The sequence below is a fragment of the Mangifera indica genome, chromosome 3, assembly GCF_011075055.1.
Source record: "Mangifera indica cultivar Alphonso chromosome 3, CATAS_Mindica_2.1, whole genome shotgun sequence".
NCBI classification, from domain to species: Eukaryota; Viridiplantae; Streptophyta; class Magnoliopsida; order Sapindales; family Anacardiaceae; genus Mangifera; species Mangifera indica.
In genome coordinates, this window is record NC_058139.1 from 6,482,032 (window position 1) to 6,500,789 (window position 18,758).

Genomic DNA, 18,758 nt, shown 5'->3' on the forward strand with positions numbered 1-18,758 from the left:
ATTTAGAAATAAGTGTTACGCTTTGTGAAACCCTTAAGATGTGTATATTGACAATAAACCTCTATTTTTAGGGTGCTTTTCGTCATATTTTAAACTATGAGGATGTGCGAAAATGTCCTGCAAGAATATAATTGGCGAAAGTATTTACCAAGTCTAAAACTCCAGTTACGCCACAACGTGAAAATATTTTGCATAAAGTTCTGTTTCTTCTTCTCATTTCAGTCGCCTCTAAGAGCAAACAAAGCAAAGAAGGATGGGAGTGCCAGGAAAGCCTTTTCGTCCCAGTGAGAAATCTAAGAAAATTACCAAACCATCCCGTTCAACTGCTATCCATAATCAGGTACTCTTATTCGGATATTTATTTTTTCTAATTTTTTTCACTAATTTTTGCCGCGAAACGTGTCCTTGTAATCTTTCTATCTGAGTATTCGTTTAATTATGTTTGTGTCTCAGATACTCTTATTTATGGTTATTTTCAAGGTTAAAGTTCCTGTTTTTCCCAAGAAAAACCCAAAATTTTCCTCCGAAACAAGTATATATATATTTATTTGATTTCTTGAATATGGCAATGGAATTCTTGTTTAACAAAAGGAAAGTAGCGAGGATGATGTTGGATTTATAACTTTATGTATGGACCTTTATTGGATTAGTGAGTGCTCTGGGGTTTAGATGTTATTATGCATTGAGTTCTCATGGAAACTCCTTTCAGGATCTTAGATGAGAATTTTTGGTATTGGGAAAGTTAGAGCTAACTAACTGTAGATATTTGTTTTGAAAGATGTGCTGTAAATAAAGCTGTACTGTGATAATTGCTTGGATTGGAGCATGATGGCTAAAAGGCTCACAAGATCATTAGATAAACCCTAACTTACGGAATGACATTTGATGTAGGAGAGTTTCTTGGAAGAAAGTCCAGTGTAAATGTTGAGGATTTCTTGTGGGTTGGAAAACCTCTTATGGATTTGAGAGTCACTTGTGAATTCAAGTGTTGTTTATGGTTCATTCTACCATACTAAATCTTATCTAGTGTTTATCAATTCCAAGTTTGAAAATTAGTAGTAGAGGAAGGTTTCGTATACCTTGTTGAATTGGTAAGCACTACATATATTCTAGCATCAAAGTTACAACTTACAAACAAAACTCTATTCCTTTTGTGGTAACTTTTAAATCCATATAGGTGTACAAGAGATTTTTTGAATCCATGAGAAAAAGGTTGAATAAAATAAATTTCCATGCAAAATATTGTAAAGCATTATTGAAAAAGACATATTAGAAAATTCCTAATGAAAAAGGAAACTAACGCACACTATAATCAATATTTTTAATTAAGTATTCCTTAATTAATTAGATGATTATTATTATACTAGGAAAATCAATTAAGAAGGTAGAAAATTGTTTTACATCAAGTTTGGAGTGATGAAACCATTGGCAATTCCATTTGGTTATTAGTTCTGTGTGAATATTTCAAGTGATTATTGGAGTGAATGATTGTTAGTTTTAGTGTAAAAGACTTTATCTATTTTGTAGATTGACCAACATGGTGTTAATATCCCAAGTTGTCAAACCACAAGTTTAGTGTGGGCAAAGCATTTACTTGGAAAGCTTTTACTTCAATGTTGATTGAAATAATGAACTTAACCATGACATTGATTGCTCACCAAAATTATTAATAGGGAAGAATCAGCCAAAAGTTGGTACAAAACCTCTATTCTTTTGTTTCTTCTTTTTCAGTTTTTCCTCCTGATTTTCAAGGTACTCTGTCACTGCCAGTTAACATATTTTGTGTGGAATGTTTATTTATGATATTATGGGAGCAAATTTGACCTAGTGTATCAATGGCCTAGTTTAGCAATATTAATTGTCAGGAATTTTTTATCTTTTAGTTAACTATTTTGGTTGGGCGTGCCTTAAATAATATAAAGTACATGTTGGGCTATGCTCAGATTAATTTCCCGTAACGTAATGTTTTGTGCTGAAGGGATTTTTTTCTATTTATAAGTTATTTATCTGTTAATAATTGTGTTGGTTTGTCGTTAAATTCAAAACTGTTATAATAAGATCTGTTTTCTTTCACTTGTTTATCTCTATTTCCTTGGGGGAGTTAGTTTTTGATGGCTGCTCACCCTGCTGGAGCAGCTGTTGTCGATGCAGGCGATTGGAAAAATCAGTTGCCGCCTGATTCACGACAAAGAATTGTCAACAAGATGTATGTATCTTTTTCTTTCTCTCCCTGCCATAATCTGTTACTTAAAAAACACTCTCAGTTTTGCAATGTGCATTGGATCCCCTATGCAATTGTAGTGATTTGTATGGTTAATGAAGTTCTTACAAATAAACAAGAAAGAGAAAAGGGTTAGAAATCAGTCACTAGTTTAGTGAGACCACCATCATGATCTTTATCTGTTGTTGACAAGTTTTTTTAAGTTGGGCATGTGAACATTCAGAATCTAAGCATGGATCAGCCAGCAGAGAGGGGGCCAGTCTGTGAATTGTAAATATAAGCCTGGGTGTCAAATTCATCTGATAGGGATAAATGCACTCTGTCATTCTGGACTACTACGTCATTTGAATCTTCTTTTTTTTTCAAAGGAATCATTTTGAATGATGTTCCATGAGAATACATTCTTGTCTCAAAAATTATAGTTTGAAGTACCGTTGTAACTGAGCTATAGAGAAATAACAGGTCATTCATAGCAAAAGATGTTTCGTGCTTAATAATTCCTTAACGTTAATGTCTACTTCTATTGAGTTAATGTGGAAACCAGAGTGTAAAAAATGTTCCACTACAAATAAAAGGATTTAAGGTATTTTAAAATGGAATTTTGTAAACCACATATTGATGTGTCACCATTTTGCTTGTGACAGAGTTAATTGTTCTAGAATTATGTGGTCTCATGTGATGGCTTATGTCATTATTAAGTCCATTCGTTTGAACATAATTAGATATTTTCCACGGAGGATCATGATAACTCCACTTCGTTAATATCTACTCTATTTTATGGCAGCAACAGTATGAGGTTGAAACTAAAATTGTGATAGAAATGGGAAGCTGAATATCTTTTGAGTCATTGAGTTAGCCTATGACTGTTAGTTTTGCCAGTTGCTTTGGAAGAATGTTCCTTGTTCGCAACTGATATTTGTGAGCATACAACCTACAATTTCATTCCAACAGTGATTGGATTAATATTCCTTGCTTCTTTATTGCATGAAAGAGTAAGCTGTTAGGAGATATATTGTTTTAATTTATATAAATTATGGAAAATTAAGGTTAGTTTCAAGTTGGTGGTTTTGCCAAAATCTCTTTCATGGTTTAAGTGTTACATTGCAATATGGATTACCAAATAAAGTTTTTCACGGTAAGGACAATACTTACATGGTCAGCAACTCGCTTATGTTTTGTTTTGCATAGTATGGATACACTAAAGAGGCATCTTCCTTTTTCTGGTCAAGAGGGATTAGATGAGCTCAAAAAAATTGCTGAAAGGTTTGAGGAGAAAATATATACTGCTGCTACAAGTCTGGTAAAATTTTGATCTGAATTCTATAATGTTCATTAATCTATACAGAAAAATAAAATAAAAAAGCCTATTTCCATATATATGCACTTCATTTTCATTCTAGTCATATTATCCCTTCTTTTCAAATTTCATAATTTCTTTTATATCTTTTACCTGTCATCACAGCATGAAGATATCCAAGGAAGATATTCTAACCATGTTGAGCCTCGTTCATTTTATTTGTTAGCCTTTATATCATTTCTTTTATTTATTTATTTGTTTATGTTTAATAGTGGATTCGCACCATTAGGTCATTGTTTTGGGTGTGTGTGGGAGTTTTGGAACTTAAAGTACCATGAGATTGAAATTTTATATTTATCTCAAATTTCAGTCAGTTTATTTGCGGAAACTATCTTTGAAGATGCTTTCAATGGAGTCAAAATCTCAAAATCCTATGCCTAATTCATTGCCATCCAGTACCACTGGTAACAGCAACAAACCACTGGATCAAGGTAATACCATTCATGAGAATTTTTCCCTTAAGACACAGAAAACTTTGCTCGCAAGTTGATCTATCCCATCAGTCTTTGTGGCTTGTAGAGTTGGTGAAATATATTCAAACATGTCATTAATGCATGAATAATCATCTCAATTACGGTAATGCAATTAATAACAAAATGCAACCAAATGCTTAAGGTCTTAAGTAGATACCACACTAGATACTACACTTAACATATTTAGGGTTGTTTAACATATTATATATGTATTATTCACTATAACTGATTGTTTATTTCCTTTTTGTAGAATATGAAAAACTCTGTATTGATAACAAAATAACAAGATAGGCAATGGCAGTATGTAATTGAACCTGCCATAAAAAATAATAATAATAATACCATGGAGTGATTTGATAAGTTTTCAAATAAGAATGATTTGATAAGTAAAATCATTCAAAGCTCACCACAACCTCCAAATGTCAATCCACACCTCAGCAATGCAGGCGAAAAATAAACTCAAGAAAACTCACAAATGAGTCAATGAATGTTCTTGGTTCATGGAGTTACAATGAAAATTAACTCCATGAACCAAAAACATTTCTGGCTGTAGAGAGGCCAGTCTTCTCCTAAGAGTAACAATACTAAAAAATAACAGTCTAGATCTCTCTGTCACACAATTCTCTTCCAGTCCCATTTATTTCCATCTGCTAACAATTTTTGCTCAAGTTTCCAATAACATTCAGCCACATGGCCACTCCAATTGATGGGAAAAGCTCCAAAATTCTATTCTCCTGTAGTGGTCCTCTTGTGCTCTGATTTTCTGTCCTAACAGTTCCTGTAGCAGACCTTCATGGCTAGGGTGCTAACGTAGTATATTCCACTTGTGATTTCTAACTCAATTGACTACAATATGTTGATTTTAGAGATATAATTCATGATATGTGTATATTGTGTACATTTAGTAGAGGTATAATTAAATACACTTTAAAGGTTAAAAATCACATATGACACAAATATTGCAACTTGGAAGAATAATTTTAAATATTCAAATCAAGGCAATTGAATAGTCCACAAATTGTGTCATAATTCGTTTTTTCTTTAAAAAAGCAGCGTTTTGATCCTGTGCTTGAAATTTCAATGTGGCATTATATGATATAACTTCTGATATGCTGCCACCATCATTTCATTTTTATACGCTGATGCATTCTCTTATTATGCATTATATTGGTTTTTTGCCAGCTTGAATGTGTGGTCTTCGAGTTGGACAAGCTGGAAATGTTAAGACAATGTTGGAGGCCTTGGAGAAGCATTATGGATTTACTGCATATATGGACTTGTTTGTAGGCATAAATAGTTTCGATATCTTGATTTTTAGTTTCAAAGCTAAAACTAAATAAATGTGAATAGATGGGATGTGTATTTGGGAGTGCTTTAATGCGTTGAATGTTTGATTGACTGCAGCACTTGTATTTGGTCAAGTAGGTTTTCGGAAGTGCTTTTAGCTCTATGAAAAGTACCTTGGGGTTATCAAAACGTTGATTTAAGGTAACCAAAAGCAGTTTTAGTTGGTCTAAACTAAATTTTGTATGTATCTATCTTTTACTGTCGGGTTGTAGTGGATAAGATAGGAAATACTAGACCCAAGGGTGAATGGGTCTGGGTATTTTACTGAAAAAATGAGAACCAAAATTGGAACCGGCCGGTTCCTAACATATAGGAACTGAAATTGGAGCCTTGACAGACAGGTATGCATTTCCAAAATTTATGGGCATGAATTGAATGGAATTTTTAGGACAGCTATGCATTTACAAGATTTTCATTACAAAATTGGGATAAATTATCTCTACGAAGTATGGAGACAGCTCAGAAAGTCTCAAAGAAATTATAAAAAATATATTAAAAAAAACAAAAAATAACATAAGATGGAGAGATAATTGTATTGTATTGCTACAATGTTCGAAAAGTGAATGAACTATATTAATAAAGCTAACTATTTATACAATTCTATAAAGAAATCTAGAGGTTGAAATTCATACAAATCCATCCAAGCGAATGATTAGGATTTGCCTTATAAGAGTTGGCATGATTCAGATGCATGTTTAGTGATAGGATATTTTAGGAGCTTCTAAAAAGATTTTTCGGCACATTCTCTTATAATTCTGAGTCTATGTTTATGTTAAGCCTTCAGATCAAGAATTGGGTCATATATAGTCTTGTGTCAAGCGTATCATGAAACTCTTGAATCTTATTCTGAAAGTGCCAAAATTCATGTTTCAGGTTCCCAGCTCGTTTTGAGTTGTCAAAGTTCACATTCAGGTTATCAACTTGTTTCACAATCTTTTAAGCCCTTCCATTTCATGGGATACTCATTGCTTAAATTGTAATTTGATTACGAACTATCCTTGTGTCGAGAATAGCCTTTCTATCAGCTCCTTTATATTTGGATTTTTCATGTTAGCATGATTTGATAATATAAAATTTTTATATTTAATTTAAAATTATTAATTATTATTATTTTTAAGAATTATATTTTCTAATAAATGAAATGGTTTTGGAAGATTTTCTAAAGTCTATTTCCCACAGGTTTGAAGAATCTATAAATGAATATTTTGAAAACAAAAAATTTAAAAATAATCGTTTCAGTTTGGACGGAGATAAGATATAAATGAGGACCAGTAAGAGCAAGAAGGATCAACGAGATTAGATATAAATGGGGAATATTAACAAAACAAGTTACTTTTTTCACTTAGGGTCCAACACCTACACCTGTCTTGATCCTCTCCTTCTCTTATTCAACTTTCATCTTTCTCTCTTGCTTTCTCGACAAGAGAATAACAAGGAGAGAGAAATAAACTCACACAAGTAACTACCATTCACAGGTGCATCTTTCTTTTTTTCTTAAAATTTCTTTACCTTCACCTTTTTATATCCCTGTAATTTTTTTGCCGAAAATTATAGATAACCGAATCCCACCGATAACTGACAAGAATTTTTTTTTGTATTTTTTGGTATGAATTTGTAGTCAATTCGAGCTCAAATAACTTATTCTTAAATAGAATATTTAATTTTATGTTTTGGAAGGATCAAAATTGTTTAATTGATGGATGGATCGGTGTTGAGAATCGGGTGAATTAGTTTTCGTGTTTGTTACCACATATTATGGTGAAAATTGCTTCCTTTTGGTTATTTTTCATATGGGCATTTATTTGTCTTTTGCGAGTGTGTTATTTTATTTTATTTTTCGTTTGTGGGAATTCACAAGCTTGAAGTTTCTTATTTTATAGGAAAATCTTAAATTTTCCTATGAAACAAACAGACCCATGTTCTTTTTTTTTTTTTAATCTCTCTTAAATAAGTTACAGAATATCAGTTTACCTGTGAGAAAATCGTCCCCGGTAAGCTTTTACGGAAAACATTACACAGGGTTCAGATAAGATTTTTTGTAATAAATTAATGTTTTTTAGGTTCAGAAGGTTGTTATTTATTAAAAGGGATTGGGTTAGGCTGGATCTTGATTTGTAAACGCAGTGAAGCTGAGGGTTTTTAAATAACTGCCTCTGAATGAATGATTGGGTGAAACGAGAAAGTTAGTCCAGAACAAGGAAGCTATGTTACCATAAAGGCTAGCTAACCATAACGTTTAGTAGAATCAAATATGTATGCTGTGACTTATTGTCATTATTGTAATTATTGCTTGGCTTGTACCAAGCTGCTAGTGCATAATTATGGTATGCTCAACAGCATTGGCTTCAGTAAGGATTAAGTATTTCGGCTCTATTGGCAAAGTTTGCTAGATTTCATATTGTATATGTAGTGGTTATGAAACAAGGTTTCAGGTAGTGGTTATGAAATGAGGTGTCAGGTGTATAGTTATGCACCTTGTTGTATACAACAGTACATAATGAAACAATAGAATGGAGAAGAAAAATTTTAATTTAGCCATAGCTTTATCTTTCTGTGCATTTTGCATTAGAAAACTTCAAGAAATTTTTAACTTGGAAGAATTAGCCAAATATTAGCGCTATACCTTTCTTTTGTTAATATTTTTTTAGTTTATTAATATGGATGCATATTCAACCAAACTGATCTATGGCCCACCTAACCCATGATGATTATTGGACGGGTTAGGTCTCTATTGTTATTATTTTAGTTAGACTTGGGTTGACATAGACCACAAATTACATTTTGGGCTGTGCTTGGATTGGTTGTCTTTTATTCACTGTTTTGAACTGAAGGCTGTGTACCATTGTTTGTGTTTTTTGTTTTTATATGCATTTATTATGTATTAGGAAACAGTGGATCCTTCATAAAAGGGTTTGCTCTTATGTGGAGAAACTTATATTGTATTTCTAACCCAAGAATCACTTTCGATGTTTACTTTTGTCACCCTAATTTAAGGTTCATTCCTTTTCTTCTTTACGTGTGTATTTTGTAATGGTTTTTAATTTTATTTAATGTTTGTTACTTTATTTTTAGGTTAGAATTTGATGGATACCAATAATTGGAGGCTTACTCCTCAAGGTGGTGAACCTGTTATGGATGCTGGCGATTGGAGAAATCAGTTGCCGCCTGAGTCACGACAAAGAATTGTCAACAAGATGTATGTGTCTTTTTCTTTCTTTCCCTGCCATAATCTGTTACTTAAAAAACACTCTCAGTTTTGCAATGTGCATTGGATCCCCTATGCAATTGTAGTGATTTGTATGGTTAATGAAGTTCTTACAAATAAACAAGAAAGAGAAAAGGGTTAGAAATCAGTCACTAGTTTAGTGAGACCACCATCATGATCTTTATCTGTTGTTGACAAGTTTTTTTAAGTTGGGCATGTGAACATTCAGAATCTAAGCATGGATCAGCCAGCAGAAAGGGGGCCAGTCTGTGAATTGTAAATATAAACCTGGGTGTCAAATTCATCTGATAGGGATAAATGCACTCTGTCATTCTGGACTACTACATCATTTGAATCTTCTTCTTTTTTCAAAGGAATCATTTTGAATGATGTTCCATGAGAATACATTCTTGTCTCAAAAATTATAGTTTGAAGTACCATTGTAACTGAGCTATAGAGAAATAACAGGTCATTTATAGCAAAAGATGTTTTGTGCTTAATAATTCCTTAATGTTAATGTCTACTTCTATTGAGTTAATGTGGAAACCAGAGTGTAAAAAATGTTCCACTACAAATAAAAGGATTTAAGGTATTTTAAAATGGAATTTTGTAGACCACATATTGATGTGTCACCATTTTGCTTGTGACAGAGTTAATTGTTCTAGAATTATGTGGTCTCATGTGATGGCTTATGCCATTATTAAGTCCATTCTTTTGAACATAAATAGATATTTATTTACTCCAGACTCTTTTCCATGGAGGATCATGATAACTCCACTTCATTAATATCTACTCTATTTTATGGCAGCAACAGTATGAGGTTGAAACTAAAATTGTGATAGAAATGGGAAGCTGAATATCTTTTGAGTCATTGAGTTAGCATATGACTGTTAGTTTTGCCAGTTGCTTTGGAAGAATGTTCCTTGTTCGCAACTGATATTTGTGAGCATACAACGTACAATTTCATTCTCAACAGTGATTGGATTAATATTCCTTGCTTCTTTATTGCATGAAAGAGTAAGCTGTTAGGAGATATATTGTTTTAATTTATATAAATTATGGAAAATTAAGGTTAGTTTCAAGTTGGTGGTTTTGCCAAAATCTCTTTCATGGTTTAAGTGTTACATTGCAATATGGATTACCAAATAAAGTTTTTCACGGTAAGGACAATACTTACATGGTCAGCAACTCGCTTATGTTTTGTTTTGCATAGTATGGATACACTAAAGAGGCATCTTCCTTTTTCTGGTCAAGAGGGATTAAATGAGCTCAAAAAAATTGCTGAGAGGTTTGAGGAGAAAATATATACTGCTGCTACAAGTCAGGTAAAATTTTGATCTGAATTCTATAATGTTCATTAATCTATACAGAAAAATAAAATAAAAAAGCCTATTTCCATATATATGCACTTCATTTTCATTCTAGTCATATTATCCCTTCTTTTCAAATTTCATCATTTCTTTTATATCTTTTACCTGTCATCACAGCATGAAGATATCCAAGGAAGATATTCTAACCATGTTGAGCCTCGTTCATTTTATTTGTTAGCCTTTATATCATTTCTTTTATTTATTTATTTGTTTATGTTTAATAGCGGATTCGCACCATTAGGTCATTGTTTTGGGTGTGTGTGGGAGTTTTGGAACTTAAAGTACCATGAGATTGAAATTTTATATTTATCTCAAATTTCAGTCAGATTATTTGCGGAAAATATCTTTGAAGATGCTTTCAATGGAGTCAAAATCTCAAAATCCTATGCCTAATTCATTGCCATCCAGTACCACTGGTAACAGCAACAAACCACTGGATCAAGGTAATACCATTCATGAGAATTTTTCCCTTAAGACACGGAAAACTTTGCTCGCAAGTTGATCTATCCCATCAGTCTTTGTGGCTTGTAGAGTTGGTGAAATATATTCAAACATGTCATTAATGCATGAATAATCATCTCAATTACGGTAATGCAATTAATAACAAAATGCAACCAAATGCTTAAGGTCTTAAGTAGATACCACACTAGATACTACACTTAACATATTTAGGGTTGTTTAACATATTACATATGTATTATTCACTATAACTGATTGTTTATTTCCTTTTTGTAGAATATGAAAGACTCTGTATTGATAACAAAATAACAAGATGGGCAATGGTAGTATGTAATTGAACCTGCCATAAAAAAAAATTAATAATAATACCATGGAGTGATTTGATAAGTTTTCAAATCAGGAGGGTGCTGTGTGATTTGGCCAAAACATAGCTAGGGGCAGGTGAAATACAAATTTCTGTTATTTTTTCCCCTCCCTCCTCTACTCTGCCCTGCCCCCAAACCTAGAGAATTTCTTCCCTGTTAATGGTAAACTCCTTGTCTACTCTGAATATAAATTCATCTAAAAACCATTTCTTTCTCCTTGGTGTTCAAATGACTCTTTTAATTATTTATTACCTGCTTTTTTGGTTTTGTTTTTCCCTCTGAACTTGTCTATTTTAATATTCTATTGGTTTTCCTATTTTAAATAGGGACTGGCATGCAAAACCAAGGGCAATCGCTTCCTACCCCAATGTCAGCTAATCAGAGTCAACAACGCCAACAATTGTTATCCCAGAACATTCAGAATAACATGACATCAACTGGAGTCCCAGGTTCTTCTGGATTACCATCTGCTCCTCCTTCGGTCTCTGGTTCAACGCAGGCTCCAATCCCCAGTGTTGTGAACCAAAATTCCAACATTCAAAATATATCTGGTGTTTCACAGAACACAGTATCTTCAACAGGGCAAGGGTTGCCCTCCAATCTCTTTGCCAATTCCCAGAGGCAAATGCAAGGAAGGCAACAGGTTCTTCCCCCTCAGCAACAACAACAATCCCAGAACCCACAACAGTTTATGTACCAGCAGCAGATTCAACAACAATATCTGCAGCAAAAGCTGCAGCAAGGAAATCATCCACACTCACTGATGCAACCTCACATGCCACTGCAGCAGCCAAACATATTACAGCCTAATCAGTTGCAATCTTCTCAGCAGTCTGGTATGCAATCATCGTCTGTTATGCAACCTTCTGTTGTTCAATCGGCCCCTCTCTCTGGTATTCAGCAGAACCAGCAGTCATCTGTTCAACTGTCAACACAATCCATGATTCAGTTGCCCCAGCAATCAGTCCTTAGGCCGCAGCAACAGCAACAACAGCCTGTGGGTATTCATCAACAGCAAACACCAATGACACAGCCATCAATGATGCCTCTGCAACAGCAGCACCTAATGGGTCAACCTTCAAATGCTTCAAACATGCAGCAGAATCAGTTGATGGGCCAAAAAAATAGTGTTAGTGATATCCAGCAACAACAACAACAGAGGTTGCTAGGGCAGAAGAGTAATCTTCCAAATATGCAGCAGCAGCAACAACAGCAGCAGCAGTTGTTGGCTCAGCAAAACCTCTCAAGTATGCATCATCAACAATTGGGCCCACAAAGTAATGTTTCAGGATTACAGCCACAGCAGCAGCAACAGTTACTTGGTAATCAGTCTGGAAACTCAAGCATGCAAAGTAATCAGCGCGCTGTGCATGTGATACAACAACCCAAGGTTCCATTGCAGCAACCAAGCCAGCAGAGTGCACCTTTATTATTAAATCAAGGGCAACAGTCGCAATTGCAACAGCCACTGCAGCAATCAATGTCACAGATGCAATCACAGCCTGCACAGTTGCAACAGCAGTTGGGTTTGCAACAACCTAATCAATTACAGCCAAACATGCAGCAAAGGCTTCAGGCATCAAGTCAAGCATCAGGTTCCTTGCTTCAACCTCAGAATATTATGGATCAGCAAAAGCAGATGTATCAATCACAAAGAACCCTTACAGAACCATCATCAAGTATGTTGTTTCATATATGCTCTTAGTCATATTTTTTTAACAACTGTGCCTTGTTTGAGCTTTCTTCTTAAAGATTATTATGGTAGAATTTGGTTGACAAGATTTTTGTTATGACTTTACATGTGATTAGTTGCAAGTATGTATTATCAAAGGAATGTTCTAATTTGTGTTTCATTTCTTGCTAAGCTAATGACATTTTTCATCTTGGTCAAATTTTGAAAGTTCTTTAGAGACTACTATGGTTGGCTCTGTTACGCATCACCCTTACCATGGGGTCATGCACTAACATATTTTTGCTTATCACTTCTAGTTGTCTGTAGTTTGAATACCAAGCTAATGACTTTGGATGTATTCACTTCTAGAGTTGCTTACATTGAGACATGCAGTTTGAATTTAAATTTTCAAGTGTGTGAGTTGACACTTCAACATGTTTACCCTTTAATCTTGGCATTTACACCTCATGAATAACAATGCAATAGAAGAAAATATTTATAATTCCTTTTGATCAGATTTCTCCCTGACTCAAGACTTTGTAATTTACCTGATTGAGTGTCTATGGATTATGGCATATGTGGTTGATTGTGAGAAGCAGTACAGCTGAATTATCATCTTTCTTGTGGGAAGAATGCATAAATGCTGTCTTTGTGTTTATTCCTGTTGTGGAGAAATTGACGCCGTAATCTTTGGTTGGACTAATTGTTTTCTGGTTAGCTTTCTTAGGGATGTTAAATCCACGACAAAAGAAATTCCAAAGGGAATTAAAAAAATATATAATGATAAATCATGAATAACTTATTACATAATGACCCTATTTATGGTAGACTATTCCTAATACTATTCAAATAAGATAAATAAAATTCCTTAGTAAACCAAAATTCCTTGTCAAAGAGGAAGATTCAATTAAAAAACCCAAAGTTAACTAATCTAAGTTAATCTAATTATCAAAATTAAAACAGGAAAATAATTGTGACTCTAAACAAGGACAGTCAAACAACTTAAAGTTGTCTGACATCAACATTATGTTATTGTACTCCTTGGTTCATTCATATCTTATGAATTACCTATTTGCCTGTGATGTGATTTTTATGTTCCTGTCAATCCCATGTCACATTTGGCTTACGCTATTGGAATTTTGTGTGGAGCATGATTTCTTCATTGGAGTGTTTTCTGATCATTTAACTGTATAGTGCATGAATAATCATACTAATTTTCCTTTTGCTGGATCTGTGGTGACCTGAGTCTGACCCACGTTTCTCCCAGTATTTTTCCTTGTATCCAGTTCCCGTTTAACTTACATATACACAATTTTTATGGTGTTAGCATCTCTAGATTCCTCAGCCCAGACTGGACAAGCAAATGGTGGTGATTGGCAAGAGGAGTTATATCAAAAGGTACTATGTTTTGTCATGCCCCTTAGATGAAGTTTAATCATATACTTGAAAGAAAATATTTAAGGTGTGAACATAGGTTTTGATTGGGGTTTAAATTTTGGATTGGAAATAACCACAGTCCACTTGGTATGATTTTAGTAGCTGGCACAATAGGAACACCTAATTAGAAACAATGATTTTACCGTTGGGAGAGAATTCTCAATAACTCATTTTTATCTATTTAGTCACTGTGACAAGTATTTATATGTGACTACTTATTTTTTTGTAGCTATGGAACCTGAAAAAAATGATGAACCTAACAATGTTGTCGTGCAAAATCTTTACTATGCAGATTAAAACCATGAAGGAGACGTATTTACCCGAATTAAAGGAAATGTATCAGAAAATTGCTACTAAATTGCAGCTGGTAAATGTTCCTTTTTTTTATATTTCCTTGAAACTTTATGCCTAACCATATGCTTTACTGAGATTTCAACTTAGTTCAGGAGTTAATAGCATAGATCTTTAGGTGTCATTTGCTTATCAAATTTAACTAAACTGTTTTTGTAAGTAGATCTTTTGCATATATCAACCAAGCCTCTCCCCCTTAGGATTTTTAAATTAAGAGAACAATTATCTTTTGAACCAAAGTTTGACTCAAATATTTTGTTAAAATGTTATTTTTTCCATTTTTTGAATTGTGGGTCTTTCCTGTAAACTGGTGTTCTCTGTGCTTGGCAGCATGATTCTCTTCCTCAACAACCAAAGTCAGAGCAGCTTGATAAACTGAAAAATTTTAAGACTATGTTGGAGCATATTATAACATTCTTGCAGGTGTCAAAAAATAATATCCGACAGAATATTAAGGAAAAGTTGGGTATCTATGAGAAGCAGATAATCAATTTTATAAATACAAATAGGCTCAGGAAGCCTGTTTCTTCACTGCAACCAGGGCAACTTCCCACACCTCCTTTGCATGCCATGCAGCAGCCACAATCACAAGTTACTCAAGTTCAGCCCCATGACAATCAAATGAACACACAGATGCCATCAATGAACTTACAAGGTTCTGTTGGAACAATGCCACAGAACAATATGGCAATTATGCAGCATAATTCTATGCCTTCTATTTCGGGGTTCTCAACAGCATCACAGAACATGTTAAATTCCTTGCTGCCAGTTACCAATTTGGATTCAGGACAAGGAAATTCACTGAACTCTTTACATGTATCTATTGGATCTCTACAACAAAATTCTGTGAGCACTCCTCAACAACAAGCAAACATTAACACTTTGTCATCACAAAGTGGAGTTAATATGCTGCAGTCAAATATTAATTCCCTACAATCAAATTCAAATATGCTACAACATCAGCAAATGAAACAACAGCAGGAGCAACAAATGCTGCAGTCACAACAGCTCAAACAACAAATGCAGCAGCACCAGATACATCATCAAATAATGCAGAAGCAACAGCAGCCACCACAGTTGCACCAGCAAGCAAAGCAGCAGATGCAGACACATCAAATACCACAGCTGCATCAGATAAATGATGCGAATGACATGAATTTGCGACAGGGGATGGGTGTTAAGCCTGCAGGCTCTCAGCAACATCTGTCATCAAGCCAGCGCCCTGCCTATCACCATCAACAGTTGAAAGCAGGAACTACATTTCCTATTCCTTCTGCCCAAATCCTTCAGGCTGCATCCCCTCAAATTCAACAACATTCTTCTCCACAAGTCGACCAGCAGAATCTGCTTTCATCACACCATAAAACTGGAACCCCATTACAATCTGCAAGCTCTCCTATTGTCATGCCATCTCCTTCAACACCTTTGGCTCCATCACCCATGCCTGGGGATTCTGAGAAACCAATTTCTGGTATTTCTTCCCTAGCAAATGCTGGAAATATTGCACATCAACAGAATTCTAATGCACAAGCAGCCGCACCATCTCTTGCAATTGGCACTCCTGGAATATCAGCATCACCTTTGCTTGCTGAGTTTACTGGTCCAGATGGCACTCATGGTAATGCCTTGACGGCTGTTTCAGTCAAGAACAGTGTTACAGAGCAGCCTCTTGAGCGCTTGATCAAAGTGGTAAGGTCAAACTTAATTCTTGGCACCACCATTTTTTGGTGCTCGTGATTAGTCAACCTTAGTTTTTTCACCCTTAATTTTTGTGATTTTTAAAGATATTCCTTCACTTAAAAAGAACTATTCAATTTTATGGAAGTTATATCTCTTTTGAATGACAGTCATAAATGTAATTTTCAGGTGAAATCAATGTCACCCAAAGCATTGAGTGCATCTGTCAGTGACATTGGTTCAGTTGTGAGTATGATGGACAGAATAGCAGGATCGGCGCCGGGTAATGGATCTAGAGCTGCAGTTGGTGAGGATTTGGTTGCCATGACCAAGTGTCGTCTGCAAGCTAGAAATTTCATCACGCTAGATGGAATGGCTGGACCTAGGAAAATGAGGCGCTACACAAGTGCCATGCCATTAAATGTTGTTTCATCGGCAGGCAATATGAATGATAGTTTCAAGCAGTTAAATGGTTCTGAGACATCTGACCTGGAATCAACTGCCATATCTAGTATGAAAAGACCAAGAATGGAGGTAGATGCTTAGTTTCTATGTAAATCAGTTATTTTTGGCTGAGTTGATTTGTTTATTGTATCATACAAAACCTTTTGTTTACATGATTGTTTTCTTTTGCGATAGTTCTATGCACCGTATGTATCATAGTTGATGTGTTATTTTATTGATCAAGTAATTGTATTTGGAGATCTTATTTTGCAGCTTCTAGCAGTTTTATTTATAATAAAGACAAAAAAATAATTTTTTCCTCTATTTCCATATATATACATTTAGCAAGTGCCGTATGAAATAACGTGTATTGCTGTTTATTCAAACCTTGCTCATTGTGAACATAATTATCACATAAAGTTGAATGCATTAAATATCTTGGTAGTGAAGTGAGGCAAGATATGTTTCGGATCTTTGTACTAACTTCTGTTAGTGCCTTTTCACCCTCTTCAGTATAACAAAATTATTTGCATCTGCTGCAGGTCAATAATGCTCTTGTGGAGGAAATAAGGGAAATCAATCAGCTACTTATAGACACGGTGGTTGATATCAGTGACGAAGATGTTGATCCAACTGCTGCTGAAGCCACTTCTCAAGGGGGCGAAGGAACTATTGTCAAATGCTCTTTCAGTGCAGTGGCTCTCAGTCCAAACTTGAAATCACAGTATGCTTCAGCTCAAATGGTAAGCTTTTGAACCTTCCAGAGATGATGTCCCACCCATAAATATAATGCTTTCCTCTGTATTTATATGTTCTTTCTTGCTATGCAGTCACCTATTCAGCCATTGCGATTGCTTGTTCCAGCAAATTACCCCAATTGCTCCCCAATATTATTAGACAGATTTCCAGTTGAAGTCAGGTATGTGAATGGCATATTTCCTTCTAGCAAATTATCACCCATTCCCATCTACTGAAATTGTAATTGAAAGTGTCTCATATAAATTGGAATTTGCACGAAAACTACTTTTTAACCAAGTGTAACTGGAAGGACATGATTAATGTCCAACTTTTTTTTTTTTAAATGAAAAAATATGAGACATGGGAGTTCTGCTTGCTTTGACAGTAAGGAATATGAAGATCTTTCGGTGAAGACAAAGTCAAGGTTTAGCATATCTCTGAGAAGCCTTCCACAACCCATGACCCTTGGGGTGATAGCAAGGACTTGGGATGTCTGTGCACGTGCTGTGATATCTGAATATGCACAGCAGAGCGGTGGAGGCAGTTTCAGCTCAAAATATGGGACTTGGGAGAACTGCTTGACTACTGCGTGATCATCTTCCTACACTGAAACCAAAAAATTTATGCTGATTAGGCATAATACAAAATTCACCAGTTTCTTCGGCCATGATGGTGGCTAAAGAAGCAGTTTTCAGCTTGTTACAAATGGCAGCATAGAAGAGCACAAAACTATATTTGTGTGTTGCAGAAGTTTTGAATAATGATATGTAATTATGGTGTTGTGATTGTGTAGCATGTGTTTGTAGCAATTATATTTTCAAGAAGCAATCAGTTTAGAGTTACAAACCATTAGTTTCTTCAATGTGTAAGCCAGTTTGGCCTGGCCGGGGTTTTGTTTCTGTGATAATTTTATTTCTAGCGGGAGATTATGTTATAATATTTATCTTAGAATAAATTATTTATTTTATTTAATTTGTTATCGTGGATGTAACTCCTAGTACATGGACTCAAATGTCCACTATTCCTATGAATTTTACAATTAATGTGAAAATCTTAATGTGAAAAAAGTAATTTTTTAAATTTTAAGTAAGAAAAATTATTAATTTTTAAATTAAAAGAAAAAATTAATTATTTTAATATATTTATTTTTGTAACTAAAATGTGATGGGTTTTCAAATGAACGAGATCACCTCGAGAATGGATTATACCATGGTTGGGGAGAAGTCTTTGGGCCTTTCTTTTTCGGTTATCATAATTAATTTCGTAACGTTAACAAATTTGTAATCATGATTGGATTGAAGTCACGGATACTAAATTGGAGGGGTAGTTTGGTAAATAAAAAACAGACAGATGTAACAATAGATTCTGACAGTTGATCTGAAAAACTTATCTACTTTAATTCAATACCTGGCACTTAACTATTCGCCCAGGAAATCACTAATGAATGGCGCGAATTTGGGCGCCTAATGTACCGTTCTTCCAGATACGCTATTATTATTAGTATTATTATTATTATTATTAATTTCTCACTCCGGCGCGTGCGTAAATGATAAAGATTTTGTTGATTAATATTAGTATTATTATTATTATTATTAATTACCATCATAATTTAAAATTTCTAAAAAATAAAATTCTATATAAT

General features: G+C 34.4%; 1 protein-coding gene across 4 annotated transcripts; it reads left to right on the forward strand.

Moving 5' to 3' along the window:
- LOC123211685 (mediator of RNA polymerase II transcription subunit 15a-like) lies at positions 1-18,088 on the forward strand. Of its 4 annotated transcripts, none has more exons than XM_044630508.1 (12): positions 1-340; positions 2,106-2,206; positions 3,410-3,521; positions 10,296-10,416; positions 11,124-12,476; positions 13,797-13,867; positions 14,199-14,273; positions 14,588-15,946; positions 16,124-16,468; positions 16,921-17,121; positions 17,209-17,297; positions 17,502-18,088. In XM_044630508.1, exons 1-12 carry the CDS (start codon positions 254-256, stop codon positions 17,707-17,709), a joined length of 4,122 nt encoding a protein of 1,373 aa, XP_044486443.1. In that variant the 5' UTR covers positions 1-253; the 3' UTR covers positions 17,710-18,088. The 4 variants fall into 4 exon arrangements, with proteins under 4 accessions (XP_044486443.1, XP_044486445.1, XP_044486446.1 ...); XM_044630510.1 differs by lacking the exons at positions 1-340; positions 2,106-2,206; positions 3,410-3,521 and adding exons at positions 6,718-6,873; positions 8,471-8,594; positions 9,817-9,928; XM_044630511.1 differs by lacking the exons at positions 1-340; positions 2,106-2,206; positions 3,410-3,521 and adding exons at positions 7,006-7,156; positions 8,471-8,594; positions 9,817-9,928.
- Positions 18,089-18,758: the final 670 nt, after the last annotated feature.

What these genes read in the sequence shown, in the direction of transcription:
- LOC123211685 (XM_044630508.1), top strand. Translation starts at nt 254, where the DNA reads ATGGGAGTGCCAGGAAAGCCTTTTCGTCCCAGTGAGAAATCTAAGAAA. An exon ending in ATACTGCTGCTACAAGTCTG is followed by an intron (nt 3,522 to 10,295) that starts GTAAAATTTTGA and finishes CTCAAATTTCAG; the next exon opens with TCAGATTATTTGCGGAAAAT. An exon ending in TTGCTACTAAATTGCAGCTG is followed by an intron (nt 14,274 to 14,587) that starts GTAAATGTTCCT and finishes TGTGCTTGGCAG; the next exon opens with CATGATTCTCTTCCTCAACA.